Raw genomic sequence first — 25,294 nt, forward strand, 5'->3', positions numbered from 1 at the left:
AAATGTATTAAGTTAATCAATTTGCCTGTACTTATTTTTGTTATTTATTGGAACAAAAAGACCTGGGTAAATTGAGGTGCTAATGTGATATAGGTTTAAAAAAGGCAAATTTGATGCCTGTCTGTAACTAAAAGAGTGCAGGGGGAATTATTATTGCCACTGTACAAGTCTCTTGCAAGCCATCATTTAAACATTACACAGTATGTCAGACTCTGATCACTCACGCTCAGAAAAGATGAATTCTGACTGACAGAAGTGAAGGAAAAACTATTAGATGATCCACAGCTTGCTGTTATGAGAGAAAATAAATGATTAATATTTAAGTTGGCAAAACAAATAAGGGACTTCAGTGGTGTCTACAAATACATTGTGGGAGGAGAACAAGTATTATACTAAAAGAAACTGTCAGTGTATGACTATAGAGAGGGCAGAAATAAATTTGTTTTTAATGAACAGAGGAATGGGATTCTGGAACAGAATCAGGTCCATTTCTCTGGGCTTCATTTTATTGCTTTTCAGTTGAACAAAACATTTGGGTATCTCCCCAGTCACGGTGCCTTGTTTTAGGCCACTGAGCTAATGTGAAACAGCTCATTTGTGTCTCTGAACTTTACACTTTCCCTGCATGGAGCGCTTCCCTGGCCAGAGTGGTGGCCCTGCTCTGGGATTTGTCCCCACGGGCCAGGTCTGACTCAGATTGGGATGTGCACGTCTCAGAAAACAGAAATTTAAATCTCACTACACCGCAGACCTCCTGGGGAGCAAAGCAGAGCATGAGGGCACACATTCACACCATGCTGTAAAATGACTTGGAATTACAGTCAGGAGGGGGTATTTTATTTTTTAACCTATCTATTCAAAGCAAAACATTTGGACTAATGAAGAAACCCCCAAACACTGCAGTTTGGGTCTAATGTCCTTTCTAAGCCAGCCCAGACACAAGCTATTCCCAACAGAAAAATCAATTTTCACCCAGATTTCAGTTTGGTATAAGCAGTGTTTTCCACCAGAAAATCATCCCAACGGAAAATTCCTAACTGGTTCTAGTACAAAGTGACTAGCAAAGCTCTCAAAATGATTCAGTGGCAAGGCTGGAATGAGAACCCACAGCTCCTGACCACGAACCCTGTGCTCTAACCACGAGACAAACACTCATCTTTCCCTGAGCAAGGTTGTTCCTGCAGCATTTCTGCTCGGGCCGAAGTGGGAATACTCTGGAAATGTTGCAAGACAACTTTTTTTTGCTGCATGATTTCCTGTTGTAGAATATTTGGGGGGTAACGGGAAAAATCCCTGGTGGCTCCCTGGGGCCAGAAGTGTTTGGACATGATGGGAATGTGAGGGCTGCCATCTGCTCCTCCCTGCGTGGGTTGAGGAGGGTCACGCAGGGGTGTGGTGGGATCTGTCCCAAACCATGGAGTGCTCAGCCACGGCTGGACTCGATGATCCGAGAGGTCTTTTCCAACCTCATTGATTCTGTGATTTCTCTGTTTTTCAGGGATGCATTTGAGGGCATCCTCTATCCGTTTTAAGTAAACCTTAACACAGGGTTTTCTTGCTCACATCAGCAACTCTCCAGCTTTTCAGGTAAAACTCTCAGAGTGTCCCCATGCAGAAAACCAATCTCATGGCTTGCAGCCGTTTTACTTTTAAGAAGCATTTACATTACATTTAAGGAGGCTCAGAGTGAGATGTCCTGAGCCCTGACATTCCCTCCTGTTTATTTATTCTTCTATATGTTTCTATATAGTTATTTGCCTGTTTTTATATATTTATTTATTCTCCTATACTGTACAGGTTCTTCTCAGTGGCTTCTCCACGCGGCTTCTTGCACCGCTTCTACGACCCCCGATATTTCGCAGCCGTGTACGCGGCAGCGGGGCTGGAAAATCAGATTTACCATCCGTTTACAAACCGCGCCAAGCCCCCGCCTTGTTCCCGTTCCAGACCCGGGCGCAGGGCGATTCCCGGCCCGAGCCGCCGCTGCCCTCAGCGCCCGGCGGCGCCGCCGCTTCCCCCGCCCGCCGCTTCCCGGCGCAGGCGCGGCCGGCCCGGCCCGGGCAGCCCGGCGGCTTTCCCGGCAGCGGCGGGTTCAGGGGACGTCCCCGCCGGGGTGTGCAGGCCCGGGCAGTGCCGGGGGCACAAGTAAGTGATGGCTGCAGAGTAAGTGACGGCGCTGGCCGGGCCGCGGCGGCCCCGCGCCCTCAGCGCGGCCGCCGTGAGGGGAGCGCAGCGCGCGCCGCCTCAGCGCGGCTCCCGCCCCTCTCCTTGCCCCCGTCCCTGCCCCCGATCCTGCCCCTTCTCCGCCGTGACGCCCGGAGGGTTCCGTCCCCCTCCGGTAGGGCTCGGATCCTGCTGCTCTGAAGGGAGCTCTGGCGTTCGTGTTGTTGTTTAATCACCAGCGCCGCCTCTTTCCCCAGGGAGCCCCTGGCCGCAGCCGCGGGCCCCGTGCGGCGCGCCCCGGCCGTGCGTGGGCTGAGCGCTCACATCGCCCCAGATCAGCTCAGAGCCTGCTTTTCGTGCAGCCCGGGGGATTTACGGCCTGCTGGCTGTCCCGAGTTCTCTCCTCCTGACGTTTCTGTACAGCACGGCCATATGTGACTCCCACTGTAATTCAGCGGGAGCGGGGCTGCCCCTCACAGCCCCCGCTGGGGTGCCCAGTGCCAGGGGAGGCGTTTGGTGCTGTCCAGGGTGGGCACACGGATCCTCCCAGTACCTCCTGTGCTGTTGGATCACCTTTATCCCAGCTGCCTTCCCATGTGCTTCAAATACAGCTTCCTGGTGAGGGAAAATGAGAGGCACACGCTAATTTCTTCATGATGCCGAGTGACAGGACTTGAGGGAATGGCCTGAACCTGTCAGGAGATGTTGAGGTTGGATAGTAGAAAAATATTTTCCCGTGGAGGGTGGTCGGGTGCTGGAACAGGCTCCCCTGGAAGGGTCACAGAACCAAACCTTCCAGAGCTCAAGGGAACATTTGGACAATGCTCTTGGGCACATGGTGTGATTCTTGGGGTTCTGTGCAGGTCCAGGACTTGGGCTCGATGATCCTTGAGTGTCCTTTCCCAGCTCAGCTTTTTCTGTGGTTCTGTGAAAGGGCAGCGCTCAGGTGATCTGACCTGGGCAAGTAGGACATGCACATCACTCACACACTTGCCTAATCTTCCATATCCCTAGGAGATTTCCATAAATGCAGTCTCCAGTCTCGTCTCTCTGGCCCTGGTGTCCCGCTGCCACCACTGCCTCCCTTGTCCTCATGCAGCTCCCCTTTCTGGCACCTTCACAGCCTTGTCTCCTTGTCATGCCCCTGTGATCCCAAGCAGCTCCTGGGCTGGCACAGAGCACACCCCAGGAACCTGCTGGAATTTACTCGTGCTTGGCTCGGGGCTGCCAGCACGGCCGTGTTCCTCACTGCTGCCAGGCTCTGCCCCGGTGAGGAACTGGTAACTTGGCAGATTCCTTCCCTGCTGAGGTGCCTGGGATTTGTTAGGAAGTTTAATAAACTTAGCACCAGTGCTCTTCTCTGGAGAGCACTTACGAAACAAATTCCAGGGAAGTAGAGGAAAGGGCTCGGTCATCTCGGAGGTTTTTAAAAAGGAATAAGCAGACACATTGTTGGGAAGGTGGTCTTGTATTTCATTCTCGTATATTTCATGCCCTTGTATTTCACTCTCATGTATTTCATTCTCGTGTATTTCATTCTTGTGTATTTCCTTCTCATGCATTTCATTCTATTTTCTTATCCTGGAAGATCATTTGCTTAAATAGTTGGGGTTAACTTTTTTTTAAGTGTACTTAGATATAATACAAAACCAAGGAAATTTTAAAGGCTCTGTAATGTTAATGGCCCCTTCCCTTCAGGAATGTGTATGAGTATATGGAAAAAAAAAAAAAGAGACACTTCTTTTTCCTGGGAAGAGTGTCTGGGATAGGAGGATGAATGCAGAGAGAATTGGTTGCTTGTAGGGACAGCTGTTCCCAGCTATAAGAATCATGGCAGAAATAAATTTATAGTGTCAGTAGAGACTAAATAAACTAGTTCTATGCTAGGAAGTTTTTATGTGTATTCTTAGCCACTTCTGTTACTCCATTCTGTGTTTCTCAGTTAAATTATCATTTTAAAACGTTGGTTCTTTTGAATAAATAAATAACTGGTTTTGTGCAGAATTAGTGTTTCTTTTAACCTAAGCTAATATGCAACCCCACTTCCCCTTAAGTAGCTGTGACAGGAACTTTGGGGAGAGTGTTTTTGAAATTGCAGCCCAAATAAATGTTTAATTTTAAACTGACAGATTACTTGGGGCTGTCATTCTTCTCAGGCTTTTACTATGCAAGAGTGAACAAATCCTATAAAATAAACCGTGGATTGGGCTTATGGACACATGTTTGCTTCTGGGCCGAGCATCTTGAAGTGGTTTGCAGCATGTCTTTAAAAATTTATTTCACTGTTGCATCTACTGCTGGCCTAAGTGCTCCAGTATCTGCCAGGAGTAATTATAGGCAGTTGGTTCAGATGTTGCTTAAATGTGTAAGCCTTGATGGGAAATGCAGTGGATTTCAGCCAGAATGCTAATTTTGATGTTTTATCATTTCATAAAACTGTGAACTCAGAACAAATTATTTTTATACTGATCTGCTGATATGTAATCACAGGGTTAGTGCCAGATTCAACAGTGATGTAGCACCGGAATCTAAAGATGGGATTAAAGTTAGAGTATCAGCACTAGCCTAGGTTGGCTAATTTGTATCCACAGTGGCACAATGGCTGTATTTACCCACGGAACCTGCACAGAAACTCCTGGTGCCAAGGATGGTTTGCTGCAGAAATGCAGTTTAAAACTGTTGTGTGAATTGTAATTGTGCCTTTTGTATTGCATTCTCCTCCAAATTATGTTTTATGACTTAAACAGATATTTTGCAAATTCACATTATTGTGCTAGGCTGTGTTTATAGTATAGTGCTTTTTTTGTGGTGTGTGTTTTGTTGGTTTTTTATTTGTTTCTCCACTTTCATCATAGCATAGAGTGAAAAAAAAAAAGTCACAGTACATGAATCAATTTTACAGGCAAAGAGCAGAGATTATTCTCTCTGTCCATCATGAGTAGGTTAAAGTGATAGAGACACAGGGATATGAAAGATCTTCCTTAGCATTAGATTGATAAGCTGTGGATCCAAACACTTGGGTCCATCAGTCATTTTGGAGCCTGTTACCTCTTTTCAACTAGTCATGAAGCTGCTACAGCCAGAATTTATGTAATAATTAGATGGCATTTTTTCCCCCCTCAGTCAATGTAAACAAGATAGTGTCTTCTTTCAGGGCTCCAGGCATTCTGCAGAGTCATTTGGGACACGTCTGTCTGCCAGGTCATTAGCACAGCCTTTGGGGATGTGTGCAGCTGCAGCGTCAGAGCAGGGAATGGCTCTCAGGAGCGTGGTGTGCATGGCTTGTATCCACTGCTGTTGCCAGGCTGGGGAAAAGAAAGGGTGCTGCTAGACACCCCCCTTATTCCTTAGCTTTTCCTGCCTGGGAATTGTGTCCTGGCATTTACTGATCAACATTTCCTCTGCTGGACAAACTGGAGGTTATGGCAAGTGTTCAAAGTCCTGCCATCGTGTGAGTTGCACCTGTGATGTTCGTGAGTGTCAGGGGTTTAGTCCTGAACTCCTGATAGTGGCTGGGAGGTTGCCACCGATGGATGTAGGATCAGAGCCTGCTTTTGAAGTGATGGCCCACTCCCAGCAGGGCCCAGAGTGCTCTGGAGAGAATTGGAGCTGTTGTTTTTCCCCAAAGGCTGTGTCTTCTCACCTCACGTTGTGTGTTCTCACAGCCCTCTTCTCAGCCTTCCTTTTTCCTGAGAGCTCCTCTCTGCAGGTGCTTCCTGCTGTTCCCGGGGTTAGGTGGGCTCTGGAGCAGGGGCGGCTGCACTTGTTTCCTTTGTGTGCCAGGGTTACAGGCCAGGGAGCAGCGGGGCAGCCGGGTGTGCTCGGCATGGGCCTCGTGCTGCTGCTGCCCTGCAGAGCCTGTCAGGGCATGCAGCAGCCTCAGCGGGGCCAGGGAAAACCAGGGGGAGCAGTAGCCCTGAGTCTTCCCCAAGCATGTAGTTGGAAGAGTTCCTGGATCCCTCTGCTGTGAGCTCAGTGTTTTGGGACCTGCCTGAAGCTGGAAATCCCTGGCCAGTTCTGTGCTCCTGAGCAGCACCTCTGAGCTGACACCAACTCCTGGTTTTCCTACTGCAGCATCTCTGAGCAGTATCTCCACCTGCCCACAGTGGCCTTGGCATTATTTCTTGCTGTTTATTAGTACTGACTGCTGCAGTGTGTTATGGTACTTGTGTTACTGCCACATCCATGAGCACTCAGAGCAGGAAAATGCTTTTTGTCTTTCCTGACCATATAGAGATTGTGAGTTCAGCTCAATACCCATGATGTGTGGATAGCTGCAGTGAGGCCTTTGGGGGTGATTCAGAATGCAATGGAATCATGACTGCATGGAGAAAGTAAATACACAGCAATTGCTTAATGTCTCCTCTAGCTCAGGAACTCAGACACATCAAACAAAACTAGCAGGTGGCATGCTCAGAACAAACCAAAGGGCTTTTTCCTGCATTGTTTACACAGAACTTTATAACTCGTTACCACAGTAGTTTGCAGTTAGAAAAGTTTCCCTGGATTCAGAAAAAGCACAAACAAATTTAGAGAGGAAAAAGCCTTCAAGGTCTGCTAATCCTAAAGATAAAATTTCTGGCTCAGGAAGTGCCTTTACTATAGATAGCAGGAGGAAAGGTGTCCTGGGGAAGTACTGCTGGATGAAAAGGGCAGGCATATGCTTTTCTTACGGCTTCTGCTGTTTGTGGAGGATCCTGGGCTAATTGGACCTTTCATCTGACCCAGCACAGCCATGCTCTTCTCTTTAATCAGGGGCCAGAATGCTATTGCTCCTATTTGATCATCAGTACCACAGGCTGTGTCTGCTTGTGTGAGCTGAAGACAGGAACTGGAAGGAGAGCAAATAATTCTTCTGTTTAGTACAAACTCTTCTCAAGCAGAATATAGAGAAAACCAGCTCTGCTGTTGGTATTTACTGACACTGGTCATGCTGACATCCTTCTGCTGTTCCTGACTGAGATAACTATGTAGGCAGTCAAAGCTTAAAAAAAAATAATTTTTGGATCTAATTTCTTAGAATAATTTAGTAATTTTCATTTCTCCCCTTCCTGGTGACACCAGGATAAACCCGAATGTGCCCTTTTTTAAATCAGAGCAGGTGGAAGTAGTTTGGCCTGAAAGTATTTAAAATCCAAAAGATAGAATTAGAGGGCAGAGGGCAGCAATGAAGTAATGACTTTGTCTTGGACACTGAAAGCAAGGGGAAGAAAAAAGATCTGGAGAGACATTACAGCAAATTAGTACATAGTGAATTATTTATAGAGAGAAAAGGAGATACTAGAAAATAGTAGAATATTATCAGTCTTGCCTATGCTGAGATTTATTGACATTGCATTACAATGTTAGGGGGACTGTTAGGAAGGTTTTGATGAACAATCTAAATATTATAGGACTGGAATAAGGGTTTTATCCTACTACTGAAATCTTTCATTATTTTAAGCTGTTTTTCCGTGTAAGATGTAAGAAAACTTCACAGAATGTACCAGAGAACTGATGAAAGAATCTAGAAGTGTTTGGTTTTCAATTAAGAAGTGTATTTTCCCCAGCTCCATTTTTATTTGTTCCAGTTTTGTTACTGTTAGCACAGTCCTCACATTCCTAAGACAGAGATCCTGCATGTACGTGTTTCTGTTTGGGGAAGGGAAAAGGGGAGGTGAGGTGTGCTTTTGTTCCTTGTGTTTGTTTTGTTTGCTGTGGGGTAGCTGACAAATAAATGCTTGTTGATAGTTATAGCACACTCCCTTGGGCATTTAAGGATATTTTCTATATTAGTACTGCCCTTCACCACAGTGTTAGAATTCCCCATCTGCTCCTGCTCTCCCACACAGACATGTGCCTTCTTTCCACATCCAAACAGGAATTACAGAAGCTGGAGGAGCAAAGGGAGTTCACTGACTTCAAGCAGATCCTGCCACTCTACCACCACCACTTGTATTGGTTACTTACCTCTAGCAAGCCAACAAAGTGCTGAATTTCCAGTATAATGTCAAAAGGGCTTGTTTTGGTTAATGTCCTTTCTACAGTTGAAAAGCAGCTTTTCTTTAGCATATTTAGATCTTTTCACACGAGGCTTATGAAGCCTAATTTGAGCCTGTTAATCTTTTTCTTGGTAACCCATAGAAAAGCACAGCTGCACTACTAAAAACACTCTGTTTATCCACAATCACCGGGTCTGGGCAGCCCGCAGCGTTCCAGAGATCAAAGTTTAAAACAGACATGCCAGTCCTTCCTAACTCTTTGTGTTTAAGCACACAGCACCACGAAGTCTAAATTGCTGCTGTTGAAAGCTTGTGCTGAGCTTGGCCCTATGCTGAGGTGAGTGCAGCCCCTCCTGCACCCTGGCTTTAACAGAAAGGTACGTCCTGGCAGCTCGATAACTGTGAGGTAAAGTGGGACAGACAAGTCTAACAGTGCTCATGAAAAACTCATCTGGTTACTTACTCATTCCTTTTAAATTAAAGTAAATAATGTTAAGGATTTTTTTTTATTTAATATTTTTGCAACTTAGTTTCACCCCTCCTTTTTCTTTCTTCATTGCTTATGTGGGAAAACTAACACATTTGTACAAGGATAAACTGGGAAGTCTGTGGTTTCCAGCATGCACATTTTGAATAATATTTATACAGACTATTATTTAATGGGCCATATAAATATTTATAATATGCTGTAGCCTTTTGATCATAAATGCTTGTTTGAAAAGCCATTCTGTCCCTGCTGTGATTTGCAGAGAAAGAGGCCATTGCTGGTTTGGAGGGAATTTTGGCTTCTTATCCTGACTTAGCAGTTACAGTCATGGATTAACACGGTCAAGCTGGACATGTCTTCTAAGTTTACTTTTTTCCTCTGCCCCTCTCCTTCTGTTTTCAAATTCAAATAATAAGTTTAAATTATGAGGCTTGACTTTTGCAGTGGACAGACAAGGCTGTATTGAAGGAGGCCTTTTTTCTTGGCTGCAAGGAGCCAGGCTTCCTGGGTTTAGATACTTCAGGGATTTAGAAGGTTCTATCTCCACTGCCTTCCATCCCTTGGGAGTCCATGAACATGCATCATCCATGCATAAAATATTTTGGTGTCATGTTAGGAATATTGTGCTTGATTGACTGACCTGTCTGACTGGACTTGAAGGACATTTTATTTCAGTCATTTTTCTGGTTCAGTTTTCCTCATGATTTTATTGCCTGCAGAAGTAAAGAATCCAGCAGATTAAAAAATCCAAACCAATGTTTTATTTGCACAACAATTTTATTTTCACATGGCAATGAATGTTGGTGTTCAAATTCCAAAGCAAGGGAATTTGTGCAGGGACCTTCTGTTACCCCTGAAATCCATTAAAGAGTTCCTTCAGCTTTGATTTGGAGCTTCCTTTTGTACCAAAGAAATCTTCTGGAAACAAAACAGAATGACAACATTCCTTTTTAAAATTCTTATCACTGTACTTTGGCTAAATATTTTCCACCAACTTCTCTGCTGAGTTCTTAGGTTCTCAAGAAATACCCTTGGGCAGAGTCCATAATTGCTGACATTTATGACCTAGAGATGACAGTGCTTTTTGTGGATGGGGTTGATAAGTAGGTGGCATACCAAGTGTTTGGTATTCCAAAAAAACCCTTGGCATCAAATTATGTTTTTGCAAGCAGATCAGATCCTGTTGCAGAGACACTTTACTTTGAAAAGCCTCTGTAACTTAGTGCTTGCTGTTCTTGAAAAAGGATTCATATTTACTTTTAGCCTTTTTTTAATGAGATATTGAGTGAATCTTGCTGCTTTGTGAATCTAGGTGAGCTTTATTTAGAAAGAGACCAGTTAAAGTAAGTTTGGGGTTCTTGGTTTTGTACTGTCACTTTTTCCTGTTCCCACTGATTGACAGCAATAAACTGGTGGATGTGCAAAGGCTGATATGAACTGCTCAAGCACATAAACAAACTCTGCTTCCTGCCCAGTCACTCACACAGGCACATCCTGGTTGCTTAGTAAGGAAAAAAAAGGAAAGTAAACATTACATGGGCAGATTGGGTTCCAGGTTTCAAATGTTTGTGGGAAGAATCCAATGCAAAGCCATAATTTCAAGTGCTGAGTAGGAGGTACTGTGAGCTTAATTCTCTAACATCTGCTAAGCTTGTTCTCTAAGTAGCAAAAACACATTAATGAGCTAAAATCAAGGCTGCCATACAAGGAAGAGAAATTTGGAGTAATATTGTGTGTGTGAGCAGGAGGCAGGATATAAAATACTCCTTTTGCTATTTGTATTTAGTGAAGAGCAAGTAAGAAGGATTTGCCTATGTTTAAAAAAAAGAATATGTTTTGCAGCTTGTGGTTTATTCTCAACTTTTTATGAGTCAGCAGCTAAAGGCAGAGCCGAAATAGGGGAAAAATAGGGAAATTTGTGAGATAGTGTCAGGAACAGTGTTATGCAATGCCTTTGTAGTAAAATTTCTCACAAGGAACTTGCAGCACCTGCAGCCAGCCTTTAGAGCTTTGGGGAGGTGAAGTACAAAATTAAGAAGTAAATACCATGTTGAAAAGAATGTCTTAAAACTGCTTTTCCAGCTGAGGGCTAAGGGGGAGAAGCTGAGTGCTGTCACCCCCCAGGTGACAGATGCATATTAATCACCCCTAGCAGCAGAGTTGTCTTCTCTGGCAGAGGGATTGGCTTTTGTTCCTCTGACCAGGTCACAGAGCCAGGGCCAAGAAAATAAAGCAGGCCTTCTTGCCAATATTCCTAGGTGTTAGACTCATGGCACACCATTATTTTTAGCTGATTGCTCATCACTTGGACACATGACCTTGCTTAAGGAGATTAGTGTGAGTTGCACCTAATCTGCTGGGCAGAACCAGCATGCTGGGAGGCAGCAGCCAGGATTTCCAGCAGGACCACAATATGCTCTATAGCTTGGAGGTTTTTCTACTTTCTGACATTATTACAAGCTGGTGATCTGTCAGCTACTCCGGTGACCCTGCAGGGTGTGAGCAGAATGTGGTGTGGTGACAGCTTTGGTCTGTACCAGGGACAGAACTCCCTTGTACTGGCCAAGCAAAGAACAAAACCATGGGCCCTGGACCCAGCAGTGGGGTCTGGCCATGAAGTGCCAGATTGAAAAGGGAAGAATGATTGTGTGATAGCAGACCTCCACTGACTGACCACATTTCCATGAGCTGTTGAAAGGGTGGGAGGAAGGGAAGCCTCAGTTGATTTCTTCAGCTGAGGTGTTATGCCATTTTAAGTGCAAATGAAACTTTGTCCTAATTAATTATTATCCAAAGTTGGAATTTTCTGAGACTGAGGGCTCCTTGTTTTCTTCTCTATTTCACCGGCTGCCTCTAACCCTCAATGACTGTAGATTTGTGATACCTATCAGCAGCAGTGGTTACAAGACAGCCATGGATGTGAAAGACACCTACATTATGCCAGTAGATCTTGACCTGTACTCAATGTTATTATTAAAAAAAAAGAAAAAATATTAATTTGGAATGTGATTAATCATATTCTATTAATCAGAACTTTGTAAATCTTTCCCCTTTGCTTATATTCCTCCCTCTAACCACCCCATCTGCCATATCCAGATATTATTAGGTCACTTCTTTAGGAGAAGTGGGCTGTTTTTAAGTAGAGCCATTTTGATGCTCTGTAAATACCACATGTTTTAAATGCCAATTTATCCATTTATTTTCTGAATATCAGAAGCTGTGTGACAGCTGAGTTTCATGGGTTTCAGAGATGTAAAAGGTTCATACAAGCACTAAACAGGGTACTTGTCTGACGTTTCAAATATTTCTATCAGCTCTTACTTAGCATTCTCACAGCTTGATTAAAATGTAAATGTTAACTATTAATTAAGAACAAACCGTGAGAAATTAAGAACAGTGAATTTGTCACTGTATTAAATGTCAAATAGTTAAACTTAATGTAGTGAAATAAGCAACTCATTGTGAATAATTAAATCAATTAAGTTAACCTCACTTTGTACTTGTAGGATGTCAGAGTAGGCAGAGTTTTCACACCATGCTCTCATGGCTCAACACATTTTCAGAAAATTATTTTCTGAGTCTTAAAAGTGGTGTGAATTGATGGTGGAGAACTCTTGGAAACTTAACTTTAGTTATTCATTTTTTTTTCCTCTGGGTAACATGTAACCAGTTGTCATGTAGTTACTTTATAATTATCTGCATCACACCACAGGTGGGATGTTCGGCTTGATGGGAGGCAGCAGCTCTTGGCACTTTTTCCATCAGTCATTTTATCTGCTTTTAACCCCTTTTTTCCTTTTCCTTCAACAGGTTTTATTAAAAATGCCCAGTGAGAAGCAGACTGCAGTGAAATACTACGTTGGAGTTGACGTGGGCTCAGCCAGCGTTCGTGCGGCGCTGGTGGATGGCTTTGGGATGGTGGTGGCACATGCAGAGCAACCCATCCAGGTTTGGGAGCCCCAGCCAGACCACTATGAGCAATCCTCTGCAGACATCTGGGCTGCCTGCTGCTCTGTCACAAAGGTGGGCAAGGGCAAAATGAAGGATTTGTGTTGCAGGTGGCTCTGGAAATTTTGAATGTTCATGGTCCTGCAGTCCCCGTGCCTGTCACTTCCACTCATGTCTGTTCATGCTGTGTGACTTGTGTCCACCCTTTGCATTGAAAGCACCTTGAGGCTTATGCAGCCTCACAAATGTCTTTTTTACTGGTGAGGAGTTGAAGGCCAGAGTGAAAAAAGCCTCATGCTACAGCTGCAAATAGGATGAAAGACCTTTCTTTGTGCTGTTACTGCAGAGGGAGGATTTAGCCACTGCCTCCAGGTCTCACATCTGTGAGCTTTGTTTAGCTGGTGTGTGCTCTACCCACGAGACAGTTCTTGGAGGAGTCAAGGTTGCTCAGAACCTGGCAGTGCATATATCTAGAGATGTGCATTGGGCTGCTCTGGAATCATAAAGGAGAATTTATTGTAGAGAGATTGTAATCTGGTTTGTGGATGGCCCCTAAAGTAACACTTGTTATCTCCATTATAAGAGGATCCAGTATTATAAGACCAAAATAAATAATCAATGTCAGTGGATAGTATCAGGCATAAAACCAGATTGAAACAGACTTTACAATAGGGGAAAATTTGTACCCTCTGATCCAGGGCTCTGCCTGTACATGCTGGAGATAAAGGTAAATTAGAGACCTTGCTTGCAGTGCACACAGAGGCCAATTTCATCCTCCTCACTACAGCCCCTGCCTGCTGCATGTTCTAAGGTTGGCTTTTTAAATATTCATGATAAGCTTGGTAATTTGCAGATGGACTGTTCACCCATTGTCTTGTTATTGATCAGCCTTTTCAAACATTAATGAGCTTGGCTCTGCAGAAATGCCCTGAGATGGAGAAGGGGAGGTGAGTGGATAGAAGGAAAAGAAGGGAGTGACAGGAATGATAGGGAAGAACAGCTTGACATTAAAGCAGAGCAAGTCTTCCTCTGCTTATTTGATTTTTCTCTGTCTGAGTGGCTTTGTTCTTGCTCTTGACCTCTTTAAATGCAATCTCTTATATTTAAGCAACAAAATGGTCTCAGAAACTGCAGTTTTACAGAGCCAATAAGAGACTGGCACTGTGCAAGTCTACTGAAAGTCTTTCCTTATAGTACTAATTAAAATAATGATATTTTTATTGTTGCTGAGAAGTGGCAATTTATTACCATACTACATTTTAGGTGTCTTGCAACCTCATTTGGCACTTAATCCTTGTGGGTGTTGTGTTTTTTTTTTTTTCCAGGGCTGCTGGAAGCCATGAAGTTCAGGCATTTTGGGGCAATGGTTTGGTTTTTTCTTTTTTTTGAAAACCTTCCAAAAAGTGTGCTATTCACACTCTTGGTAGCTGAGTAAAGGTGTGCATTGCAGGGGTATTATCATGGCTACAGGTTTTGACCAACTTTAGTTTTGGGACCCTTCAGTATTGCAAGACAAACACAATATTACCAAAGCAATTCTGGAAGATTGTTCCTTCCACAGGCAGGAAGTCAGTGAAGTAACTGATGAAAACACTTGGTCCTAGTCCTGGTCTATGTTTCACACCCAGCTCAGCTCCGAGCTTTAGAAAAGAGAGAAAATTAACATTGCAGCTTTTCTGCTATGTTTATTTATTTACTGATATTTTTGTGCTCCCTGCTTTTGTCCAGAACTATGGATAAAGGCCTCTGAATTAGGATTTGAGACACAAAGAATTTCTGGTAATTTGATGTAATTTGATTGGAAGTTTTAAAGAACACTGAATTTAGGAAATTTCAGCGTTTGAGCTAACTTGTAACTCATTTTGTGTACTCCCTAGTTCACATGGCACTTGCACATGCATGGATATATTTGTGTTTCTGTGTGTTCTGTGTATTTTCAGGAAGTTGTCCGTGGAGTGGATGCCAGCCAGATCCGAGGGCTTGGGTTTGATGCTACCTGTTCCCTTGTTGTGGTGGATAAACAGTTCCAGCCTTTGGCAGTCAACTCTGAAGGTGGGGCTGCACACAAAACGTGGTGTTACTGTGTGAGTTTTACCACTGGTGGGAGGGAACTTCCCATGTCCTCCAAATGCCAAGTGGTGGGGCTGACTCTTGGAGATGCAGATGACACCAACTCTTTTTTATAAGAGGATTTTCCCCCCTGGTTTTTCTGTTTTAATTTTACTGCAAAATTAAATCTGAGATGAGAGTTACTTGCTGTTTGGTTAAATATTTGGCATCCTAAGATCACATTCATTCCTTTTGGCTCTGAGAAATTGCTTCTTAGGAAAATCTACACTCATTTTTCTTTTCGGCATGTTTTCTTCTCCTTCAGACTGTACTGATCATGGTTTTTATAGTGTGTATAAATGCCCATCCACACTGGCTAAAGGAATGTTAAAAATGTTAGTGTTAGTGTGGTCTAGCTGCTTGCTCTGCCATGGAGCTGCAGGCAAGAAGTTCAGTTTGTGTATTTTATTACATTGGTGTTCTGTCTTCATCTAGGACAGCACTAAACTTCAGAAACAGTCTGTGACCTTTTTCTAAAAATCTGGGGGGTCTTACTAGTTTTTGGGTAGATGATTCAGAAGACTCCCAAGAAGTCTGTGCTGCATTTCTTTTACCCAGTGAATCCCACGGAAAATTAGGTGTGTGCTATATCAGTAGTTACTGAGACATAATCATAATTCTGTATATGTTCCCTTTCTGTTCTCAGATGTGTTTGTCATCTGCTTCTATCCTTCTCAAAACCCAGCTTTGCCCCCAAAATGTCCTTTTCTAAATTTAGATCAGATTATTTATTTTTCAGTTTGAGAGTCTCTTACAATCTATTCAATGCCTAATGATGTCTGAGGCTATTTTGGGTCTAATGAGTCAAATTCATTCTCATTTTCTGTGCTCTGATATTCCCAAGAACTTTGAGTTTACACAGTGGTGGTGCTAAACAACAAGACAAGAATTCTCTCAATACTGTAATGCTGTGAAGAGCCTTGCAGTGGTGGTGTTTCAGGCAGTTTCACAGTTCTGAGCTGTATTTCAATCCATTTTAGAAATATTGATGTGCCTCACACTTCTGCCTTGTGGTGCACTATGTTTTGAAGATGATGCTTGAGTGGCTGTGCTGTGGAGTGTGCAGTGTACTTAGCCAGAGAGGAATCTGCATTGTCACCTGGATTACTGTTCCCTCTCTCTGGCAGGTCCTCTGGAGGTTAATTTGGATAAAATGTTCTTTGCTTCTTGTTCTCATTTGTGTGTGCTGCAGACTTGCCAAATGCTTTTTCCTTGCACATCCAAAATAAAAGCATTTCAGCAAATTATCCCCTTTGAAACAGTATTTTGGAAAGGAATTAGGGTGGTTCTTCTCATAACCATAGAAGAGGAGAGAGAATTCCTGTAGCTGATTGAATTAATTTCAGTTTACAACATAATTGTTCAGATTTTGTCACATTTTTGGTTTTTGGTCACCAGAATGTTCCTTTATATTTTTAACTAAATATGTGAACTTTGTCAGGAAGTTTGGGTTCTTTGAATGAAATACAAGAGAACATGGTGTTTCACAGTTCTTGGATGCTCACAAGCCTTGATTGGTTTCAGTCAGCATTCTCAGTGCTCAACATGTGCTGAAGTTGGGTCAGAGGGCTAAAATTTTATATTTAGATATCCACTGTGAATTATTAACACAAGTAGAATTTGAGTTTTCAGTGTAGAAGTGAAAGTGTGAAGCAGTTTAGAGCCGAGTCACTCACAGTGCTGAGCTGGGGTTTAAACTGAGCTAAGAGAACTCTTTTCCTGTTTCTCCCCAAGGACAGAGCCATAGGAATGTGATCATGTGGATGGACCATCGTGCAGCCAGCCAAGTCAAGCGCATCAATGCCACCCAGCACAGGGTTCTGAGCTACGTAGGGGGAGCCATGTCTGTGGAAATGCAGCCTCCTAAATTGCTCTGGATAAAGGAAGTGAGTACATTTAACACTCTGGTGCAGTTTTACTACTGATTAGTGCCCTTGTTAATTCCCAAGAATGAGATTCTAAAACAAAAGCCTTCAGTCCTAGTGGTGAATGCCAAGGTGTGTGCAGAGTAAGGTCAGGTAAAGTTGTGATTTAAACCTTTTAAGGTTCGTTCTTCCTCTCAGTTTTGTAGAAATATGTTTGATTTTATTGAAGTGGAGTGTTCCCTGAGAGAAACATTCCATATGTTTCCACATTCCTTATCTAAGATTAGATATACATACAAGTATAGGTACAGATAATAAATGAAGTATCCTAGGATTTAGTTGTGGAGGTGTGTTTCCTACTCCAGCTGGAGCCTGGAGTGCCAGAGGAGTGCCTTTGAGGCATCCAGTAGTGCAGGGTATGATGGCCTTGGCTGTTGGTAGAGGAACTCTCCACTTCCAGCTTCAGTTCAGTTCTGTCCCATCAGTAGGAATAAACCATGTGTAGAGGGAAGGTGCCCTGTGTGTAATGTGTACCTCTGCCTCTGTCTCCTGGGTTTAAATTTGGTGTGTTACAATGAAGTATGGCCTCCTAATAACAACTGTCAGATAAAAGGAGAGACACTTGCCACTTGAAATTTTTATAACCTCCTTCAGCCTGGCTTTTTACATTTGGCCTCAATGATGCTCACTGTCATTTTAACAAAGCCCAAATGTAAATTACTTGCTGCCAGTTTCAAGCAGCCAAATTCTCCTGTCCTTACAGACATGAGACATTAGATTGTAACAAGGTGCAGATTGGGGAAAGTCAAAGGAATTAACTGGTAGAAGCAGGTACTGACAGATTAATGATAATAGAGGGTAATGAATGTTGATAATGAAATATGAATATCCATCTACTAGTTCTTCCCTTCTCAAGCTATGAGTATCATACATCAGTCATTTTATAAATAATAAAATGTAAGCTGTAAAAACATTAAATGAATCCTTTGCATTTAAAGCATTTTTATATTGCAAGGTCTGGGATATCAGTACCTGACTGCTCAGGAAATCCAGAATTATGGGGTGACCAAATGTGGTCACGTGGAGGTGTGAGCCTGCTGTGACCTCCAAGCCCTGTGCATGATTGCTGTGGTGTAAAGGGGAGAGCATTGCAGGCCTTGTTCCCTCCATGAGCCGTGGGTGGGACACAGGATTCTCCTGACCCCAGGTGCCAGCCAGCAGCAGGGATTTCCTGGCAGAAGGGTGGTACAGAGCAGGGCTTGTTCACATGTCCCTTTTCAGCTCCTGACACACCAGCTAAGGAGATTATTGTCCTTAAGAGAGGGTTTTTCACCTCAGTGTCTGCCTGCTGAGCTGCCCACTCACAATTCCTGAGTGCTCTGGCCATGACTCACCATTAAACTGCTTAAGCTTGTCCTGCTTAGCTCGGGCACCTCAGTGCCCACAGCAGCTGCTCAGCTGCTCAGCAGCAGGAACAGTTATTCTGCAGTGGGCTGTAATCTGCTGAGATTTGGCTAAACCTTTCAGCTCTGGAGGGCTGAGGGATTGCGTGCTTTTACTGCTTCTCTACTCCTTGTAAAGTAGGAGATGGAAAGGAATTAGATGCAGAGGGAGAGTTTATTTTCAGTGCCAGGCACAGTAATGCATCCATGGCTTACCTGACATCAGGGCTGTCAGTAAAGGGTCACTTTGGCCTCTGACAGCTCAAACTCAGCCTCATGTAATGCAAGTGTCCTCACTTTTTGCCAAGAAAGGCAAACCTTACAATAACTTTGAATGTCAGGTTGTTCAGATGAAACCTACAACAACAGTTTGCACATCTGATGTTTCTCAGTGGGCTGTCTGGAACTGGGCTACAAATATAAATTATTTAAGTGTCTTCAGATTCTTTGTTATCAATATTTTATATATCAATTTTTTGATATAAGGTATTACAGATATGGTCAGAAAAAATACTTATAGAATGGTATTTAATGTGTTCTCCCTGTATCATCTTTATTTTCTGTGTTTAGTGAATTTCCCAGTGGCAGAGTGAGATTTTGGTCTAGCTCATACACCACAGGGAAAATATACTTTATATTCTGACTGTAGGATTATCTCTTAAGCTAGTGATAATGCACAAGCTGGTAAAAAGGAAGCTTAATTTTCAAATCACATGGGTGAATTGCAAGATTAGCAGGTAGAAAGACACATTTTCATTTTATTCTATCTTTTTCAACTATCTGAGGGCTTTGCAAAGTTGAAAGTGAAATTCCCATTATGCTTCTACCTAATTATGCTAACTGCTGTTCAGAAAATGAGTGCACTGTACCTGGCTTGATCTGATTACTGCCTGGGAAAGTTTTACAGTGTTCCCCACGCTGTGCCTGGCTGTAATCATGGCTTTGGTCTCACCAGCTTTCTTGACTATTGAGTGCAGTGAGATGGGTTTTTCTTTTCCCTTTCCTTCCTTATTCCTTTCTCAGTCTTCCTCCCTAATGTTGTCATATACCTGACAGTGTCCCAGGAAGTTAAGACAAAAACAGTGGGTGGGGCACATTTTCCTGTGTCTGACCATAATCAAAACTGGCTAAACCAAGGTGTATCCAGAAGCTACTTTGAGCCTTTGGTTGGCATCATGTTTCTGGAAAGTTCTTGATCAGAAGGCTTGACATGGCTGCAACACATTCAACACAGGGATGTTTGTAAAGAAAACAAAGAGCAAAACCTAAAGCCAGACATGTTGCACAGTCATGCTCCAGGTCAGCTTGTACACCCTAATATATGAAGAATCAGTGTTGACTTTTGCTTTGAATTCTCTGGACCTTATTTTGAACTCCCCAGGAATTTAATGTTTCTGCTAGTAAATGTTTTTGCTGTTTTCCCTCTGTACATCTTTGCCTGGGATTGGAGCTGTGCACTTTCCACAGCTGCTTGCATTCATCTGGGTTTTGCAGAGAGAGTGCAGTGGGGAAAAGTACTGCTTTATGTCTGAAGTGAAATAATGAAATAGAAGTTAAATAATAAAGATAAAATAAATAAAAGATAAATTTAGGAGATTACTAGGTGCACTTTTGGAAGGAAGTTATTTAAAGTGCTGATACTAAATGATGGTTGGTGTGCTGTTACACTTAGAAGTTAATTTTGTGTACATTGTTACCAAATCCTCCCTCTCCCTTTCCATGGTGCTGACCTGGGTCTGGAAGGCCACTTTAGGAGAAACTCCTGTCCCATGTTTTGCCCTGGGTTCTCCTAACAACTGTGTTTGCAAACCTGATGTCGGTGAGGAAGGGTCTGACATGGGTCTGACCAGCAGTGCTGATAAGTTGTGAGTGATTAGGGTGTCTCTCAAAGAAAGAAGTGGAATTTCTGTGGCTTGAAGAATTTTCATCTAAGCAATCAAAAGTGTTTCTAAAGAATATGACTTTGCAAATTTACTGTGAATTGGTTGGAAGTAATGAAGAGGAAAGAGAAGGGGGAAAGGACGAGGGTGACTTACAAGGCAGTTGGAGAGGGACTTTGGACAAAGGTCTGGAGTGACAGCACAAGGGGGAATGGTTTCACACTCACAGAGGGCAGGGTTAGATGGGAAGGAATTCTTCCCTGTGAAGGTGGTGAGGCTGTGGCACAGGTTGCCCAGAGAAGCTGTGGCTGCCCCATCCCTGAAAATGTCCAAGGCCAGGAGGGGCTTGGAGCAGCCTGGGACAGTGGAAGGTGCCCCTGCCCATGGTAGGGAGTGGAACTGGGTGAGCTTTAAGATCCCTTCCAACCCAAACCAGTTTGGGATTCAATAATGACCTAACTGTGCTTTTCCATTTCCATCACCTTGTTCCTGGAATTGAAGCTGCAGATGACCTCACTCAGTGAGGGGAATGAGCTGACACCACTGTAAAAGAAGTAGATACTGGTCCTTATCTCTTGTGGCTTTCTTCTTCCTCTCCCCTTGTATTTATTTGTGGAGGATTGCTGCAGGTTTTCTTTCAAGTCACAAGTTACTCTGATCTGCTTCTTTTTGACTTTCTTTTCCATATAATGTTTTCTCTTTAACATTTCATTTCCCTACAGAGCATAGAGATGTGACTGGAGGCTTCAGGGTGTATTCTCTTCTTCCAGCTCTTCATCTCCATTCCATTTTGAGTTTGAATTAAAATCCTAAATTTTTAAGGCCATAATAGGCTTTTTGAGGTCTTCTCTTTGATTTGTATTTGCTTACATTCAGTCCAGCTTGATTTGGGCTGAATCATTCTACCCTCTGGCATCTCTTAGTTATCATCCATGAAATTAATTGGTTGGTCTTGATGCTTGTGATTGCAGATAGGTGTTCCTATGGCAAAGCCATCCCTGCAAGTGGAGTTTGTGTGCTGGGCACAGCTGTTGGCAGTAAATGATCAGCTGAATGCAGCTACTGTGAGGCCTGTGGGGCACTCTGGTTAAAGTGTGCACATCTGTGGCTCATGTAGGAGCAGCATTGTATTTTTTTGCCTGTGTGGGTCATGTGTGGTGATAGAGTCCAGTGTTAAATGCAAAACCAAACAAATACATGGTTTTTTATAAAGCTGGCTTCTGTGGATGCAGCCACGTTTGACTTTTGACATGTGGTCACATGAATTGAGAACATCAACTGTAAATGAAGGTGGAACAAAGAATCCTTTGACAAATATTTAGCAACTAGCTGAAAGATGGTTCTGACAAAGTCTTCCTGAAGCCACTAAAGTAAAGTTGAATATAACCTTCACTAAAAAGGAAAGCAATTCCTGGTTACTGGTTCTTTTAAAATAGCCAATTAAATGCACTCCTTTTGCAGTCATTTCCTTAGATTTTTCTCTTTACAATTTTCTTACAAAACATTTTTGCAATAGTTTTTTACTTCTGTAGTTGCCAGTATGTTTTTGTGCAGTTTATTAAGTGGGTTCTGTAATTTTGGTTACTTTGCTAAAAAAATTGGATGTTCACTGCCTGACTGAGTGTGTAGGTAGTTCTGGGAGGCAGATGCCAGCATATGAGCTGAAAATGTGAGTACACAACTCCTTCACTTGGGAATTATTTTGCTGCAGGAGTTTGTCAGTACAAGAAAACTGTACATATATTGATGCTGTGGCAAACCAGTGTTAGAGCAGTGAGAAAACATCTCAAACACAGCAATGCAAGAGCTGCAGGGAAGGGTTGCCCAGCTACAGAATTAGCCTGTTAGAATTTTTTTTTCCCTAGAGATAGCAGAAGAAAAAAATGTTGTTTACTAATTTCTGGCTGAAAATGTTATTGTAGCTTGTGCCAAAACGAAAGGATGCATGTTATGTTTTCCTCATACTAATGACATTATATACCAGCTATTTCTAAAAACTACTAGTCCTGCTAAATCAGAGATGCTGAACTTCATTGTTTTTTTTAGGTGGGTGGGGGATGTTGGACTGGAGGCAGGTATTTGCTTGCTAACTGCCTCCAAATGAAGTGTAGTCTTCTATATTCTGTTTTCACAACTCTGCTCTTAATTTCATGTTTAAGAGTGAAGAAGAGCCTCCCTTTAGGAAAAAAATCCCAAACCATGGAGTGACTGTTTAGCATATCATTGCTCTGCCATTAATAGCTAAAATCAATAGTTGGTGAGTAGGTTTTTTTTCTGACAGTCAGTGATCTTCCTGTATGTTACAGTTCACATCCTCAGTTAGAGATGCTGTTTGATCCATCACCCTTCTTCCTTCTGCACACCCATGACTTGCAGCTAGCAGTTGGGATCATTTGCAGAAACAATTAAAACCTCTCTTTCTCTGGCAGTGGGGGGAAGGATAGTGCCTGTAGTGGCATTAGCTTGGCAGCAGCTCCTTTGCTGGTGCATGTCTTCTTCACTGCTTGCTGCCCTTGCAGCTGGCTTTTTGTCTTGCTGAATGTGACTGAATATTTTTCCATTAAAATGAATAATAAATTCTGTGTTAAATGAGAATGACTCCAGGCTGTTGAGTTTGGAACTGAACTCTTGTTTAGAATTGTTTATAAATGTTTCAACACTCTGTGTTATCACAATCCATACACAGTGCAGACACACATGCATAAGTTGTACTTCAGACTCAATCTGGTTTTTAGCTGCAGTTGCTGATCAGGCAGAAGTGCCATTTAGAAACAGCACTCACAGATGGCACATTTGAAGCACCTGCACCTCAGAGCATGTCCTGCTTGGGCTGTACCCTCTGTGTCTCCTCTCTTCTGCAATAGGACAAGGCTCCCAGCAGGCACACACTGTCCTCCCTGCCTTGTTCCAGCTTCTCCAGCTGTGATTCCACATGTCTGCTCTGTCCCTCTGTAGCCCTTTCTGGCCTGGGCTCTGGTCCTTGCCTGCCTGTGGTGCCATGCCCAGGATGCCTCAGGGATTTAAGGATGCCTGCACCAGTGTCTAGGTGCTGCAGGCAGTTTTCTCCCCCTTCAGCAGCAGCCTTACTCCAAGAGTTTATTTTCCAAGCCCCTCCTCTCCCCCTGCCCTAGTTCCTGACTCTGATAATTCAGCCAGTTAATCTTTTACCAGTTGGAGTGCATGTTGTGTCAGAATTGATCAGTTTGCAGCCACGGCTCTGGCAAGGATGGAATTTGTGCTCATGGCCTATCTTGGGTGTCTGGAATAGCTCTATCACATGGCTTGGCATCCAGTGTGAAGTGTGGGAGATCCAAGTTGTAAATCCTTGCTTTGAGTTGGAGCAGGGCATGGGACATGAGTTTTTAGATCCCTGTGAGTGTGTGCATAATTCCCTTTCTTTCTTTCACACAATGTGCATTTATTTTCTGTAATTTAGATAAAGATGTATGTATCTTCAGTCCCGTTAAGAAACCCCTCATTTTCCCTTCTTACCTAGGAAGACTAAAGTACATTGCACTACATAATTCTTAAACTCTTTGAGCCCAAGTATTTGGGATTACCTATAACAATGTCAAAGTGTTATTCTGTGGAGGCGTAGCTGTTAAAGCAGCCCAAAGCAATCAGAGAGAGATGAAGAAAGGGCACCCCATAAGTGCCTCTGGAAAGCAGAAAGATTGTGAGTTCCTTTGCGAGTAAGTTTGGAGGGTGAGTTGCAGGATGTGAATACAGCATTGGGAACGTTCCTGGATCTTTTCCACAATCCTTTTAATGTGGTCACAGACTCCTGACTGGGTGAAAATAAATTTGAATTAACTTCAGTGAGTGTTGAAAACATGGAGACTTTAAATTTGTTTGGAAAAAGCATCAGGGCGTGCTATGATTTTTTTTTGTCTGTACTAATTAGTGATGACACAGCATCAAGATGGCAAAAAATGAATCATTTGGATGTTCATGAAACAAAGCATTTTGAATGTCACTAACATGTGGCTTTTGGGAATTCTTGAAGTAATAGAATAAGGATCCAAGGAGTATTTGATGAAACAGATTTATTTGAAGAGGACAGTTATTCTTAATCCAGTTTATTTTCTGATTAAAGTAACAACCAGACTACTCCTTTTGCTTCTTGAAGGTTCTCAGGTGTGTTGACAACACATAATGGCTTTTATTATCAAAATAATCAGGCTGAATGATCTTTGGGCTAAACTGTGGAGCACCTTGGCATTCATATAGGAAGTTAAATTTGATGTGAGTAGCGAGCACATATGTCTGGGAGGTGAGCTAAACCTGAGTGGTCAGGAGCAGACATCCAAAGGCTGTGTGTTTTATGTTAAAAAGTTGTAATCAGAGCATTTCTTTTTTTGAACTCAATAGAAACCCAGTAAGTTTTAGAACCTTTTCGAGATCCAAACTCAAGAAGTTTTAGGACAGATTCTTGGTATGACCCAAAACGAAACAAAATTTTGCTTTTTTTGTTTTTACCCAGTCGTACCTTAGTTTCTTGAATTCATCGATTCCATTTCAGCAAATTCTGGGGTAATCTTCTTAATCTTGTAAGATTGTGGTTTGATATCACAGAATGTCAGAATTATGTTACAGAATCATAGAATCACAGGAAGATTTGGGTTGGAAGGGACCTTAAAGCCCATCTCATTCCAACCCCCTGCCAGGACAGGGACACCTTCCACTGTCCCAGGTTGCTCCAAGCCCTGTCCAACCTGGCCTTGGACACTGCCAGGGATCCAGGGGCAGCCACAGCTTTTCTGGGCAACCTGTCCCAGGGCATCACCACCCTCACAGGGAAGAATTTCTCTAAAATGGAATCATATCCTCCTTGTACATTCTTGATACTGCATGGAATTAATTTCTGTTCCAGAAAGACCCCAGCAAGGACTGTGTTTCTAGTGCAAGAGCTGATCTTAAGGGAGAAAACTTTTCAATTATTTAAGAAGCTGGTGGAGGTTTTCCAAGCAATTTTATCTTCCCGTGGTAGTTTAATTTGTGACCCTTGTGGGCTTTTGTGTAGTTTTGTTATTTTCTACTTATTTTAATGTAGTGGGGTCAGAGGGGACCATTGGGATTGCTTTGCAGGACAATGATGCTCCCTGTCTGTCACACTGGAATACAACATTACTCCTGGGAAAGCTTTCTTCCCATTCATCATGGTCTGATACCTGTGGATGTGTGGAGATTGTGTTTGTGGAAAAGTAGTTTTGAGACTAACATCAGCTGAAATCAGACTGAGCTTTGGAGATGGAAACAGGGAATAGAGCCTGGCCCAGGTGGTGTGACCAGCCTTTTCTGGGCCATCATCTCTCTTCAGAAAACAGCAGTGAAAACTCCTTGTGAATGGTCTATCTTAGTAGAAGAGTTTTTTAGGAGTTTGGGAATGTCATGTGGCTTTTCAGCTCTACAAGCTTTG

General features: G+C 43.0%; 1 protein-coding gene across 4 annotated transcripts in view; it reads left to right on the forward strand.

Moving 5' to 3' along the window:
- FGGY (FGGY carbohydrate kinase domain containing) overlaps positions 1–25,294 on the forward strand; it is a 156,149-nt gene that overhangs the window by 17,764 nt on the left and 113,091 nt on the right. The window contains exons 1-5 of one of the 4 annotated variants that reach the window (XM_071436845.1): positions 2,030–2,145; positions 8,415–8,521; positions 12,442–12,654; positions 14,520–14,631; positions 16,423–16,574. In XM_071436845.1, coding sequence (XP_071292946.1) covers positions 12,454–12,654; positions 14,520–14,631; positions 16,423–16,574 — 465 coding nt within the window. In that variant the 5' untranslated portion in view covers positions 2,030–2,145; positions 8,415–8,521; positions 12,442–12,453. Of the gene's footprint in view, positions 1–1,726; positions 2,146–8,414; positions 8,522–12,441; positions 12,655–14,519; positions 14,632–16,422; positions 16,575–25,294 lie in introns of those variants that run through there. The other 3 variants (XM_071436846.1, XM_071436844.1, XM_071436847.1) reach the window with 3 other exon arrangements.

This window comes from Agelaius tricolor, unplaced genomic scaffold, assembly GCF_023055355.1.
Source record: "Agelaius tricolor isolate 1412-34295 unplaced genomic scaffold, bAgeTri1.0.p SCAF_11, whole genome shotgun sequence".
NCBI lineage: Eukaryota > Metazoa > Chordata > Aves > Passeriformes > Icteridae > Agelaius > Agelaius tricolor.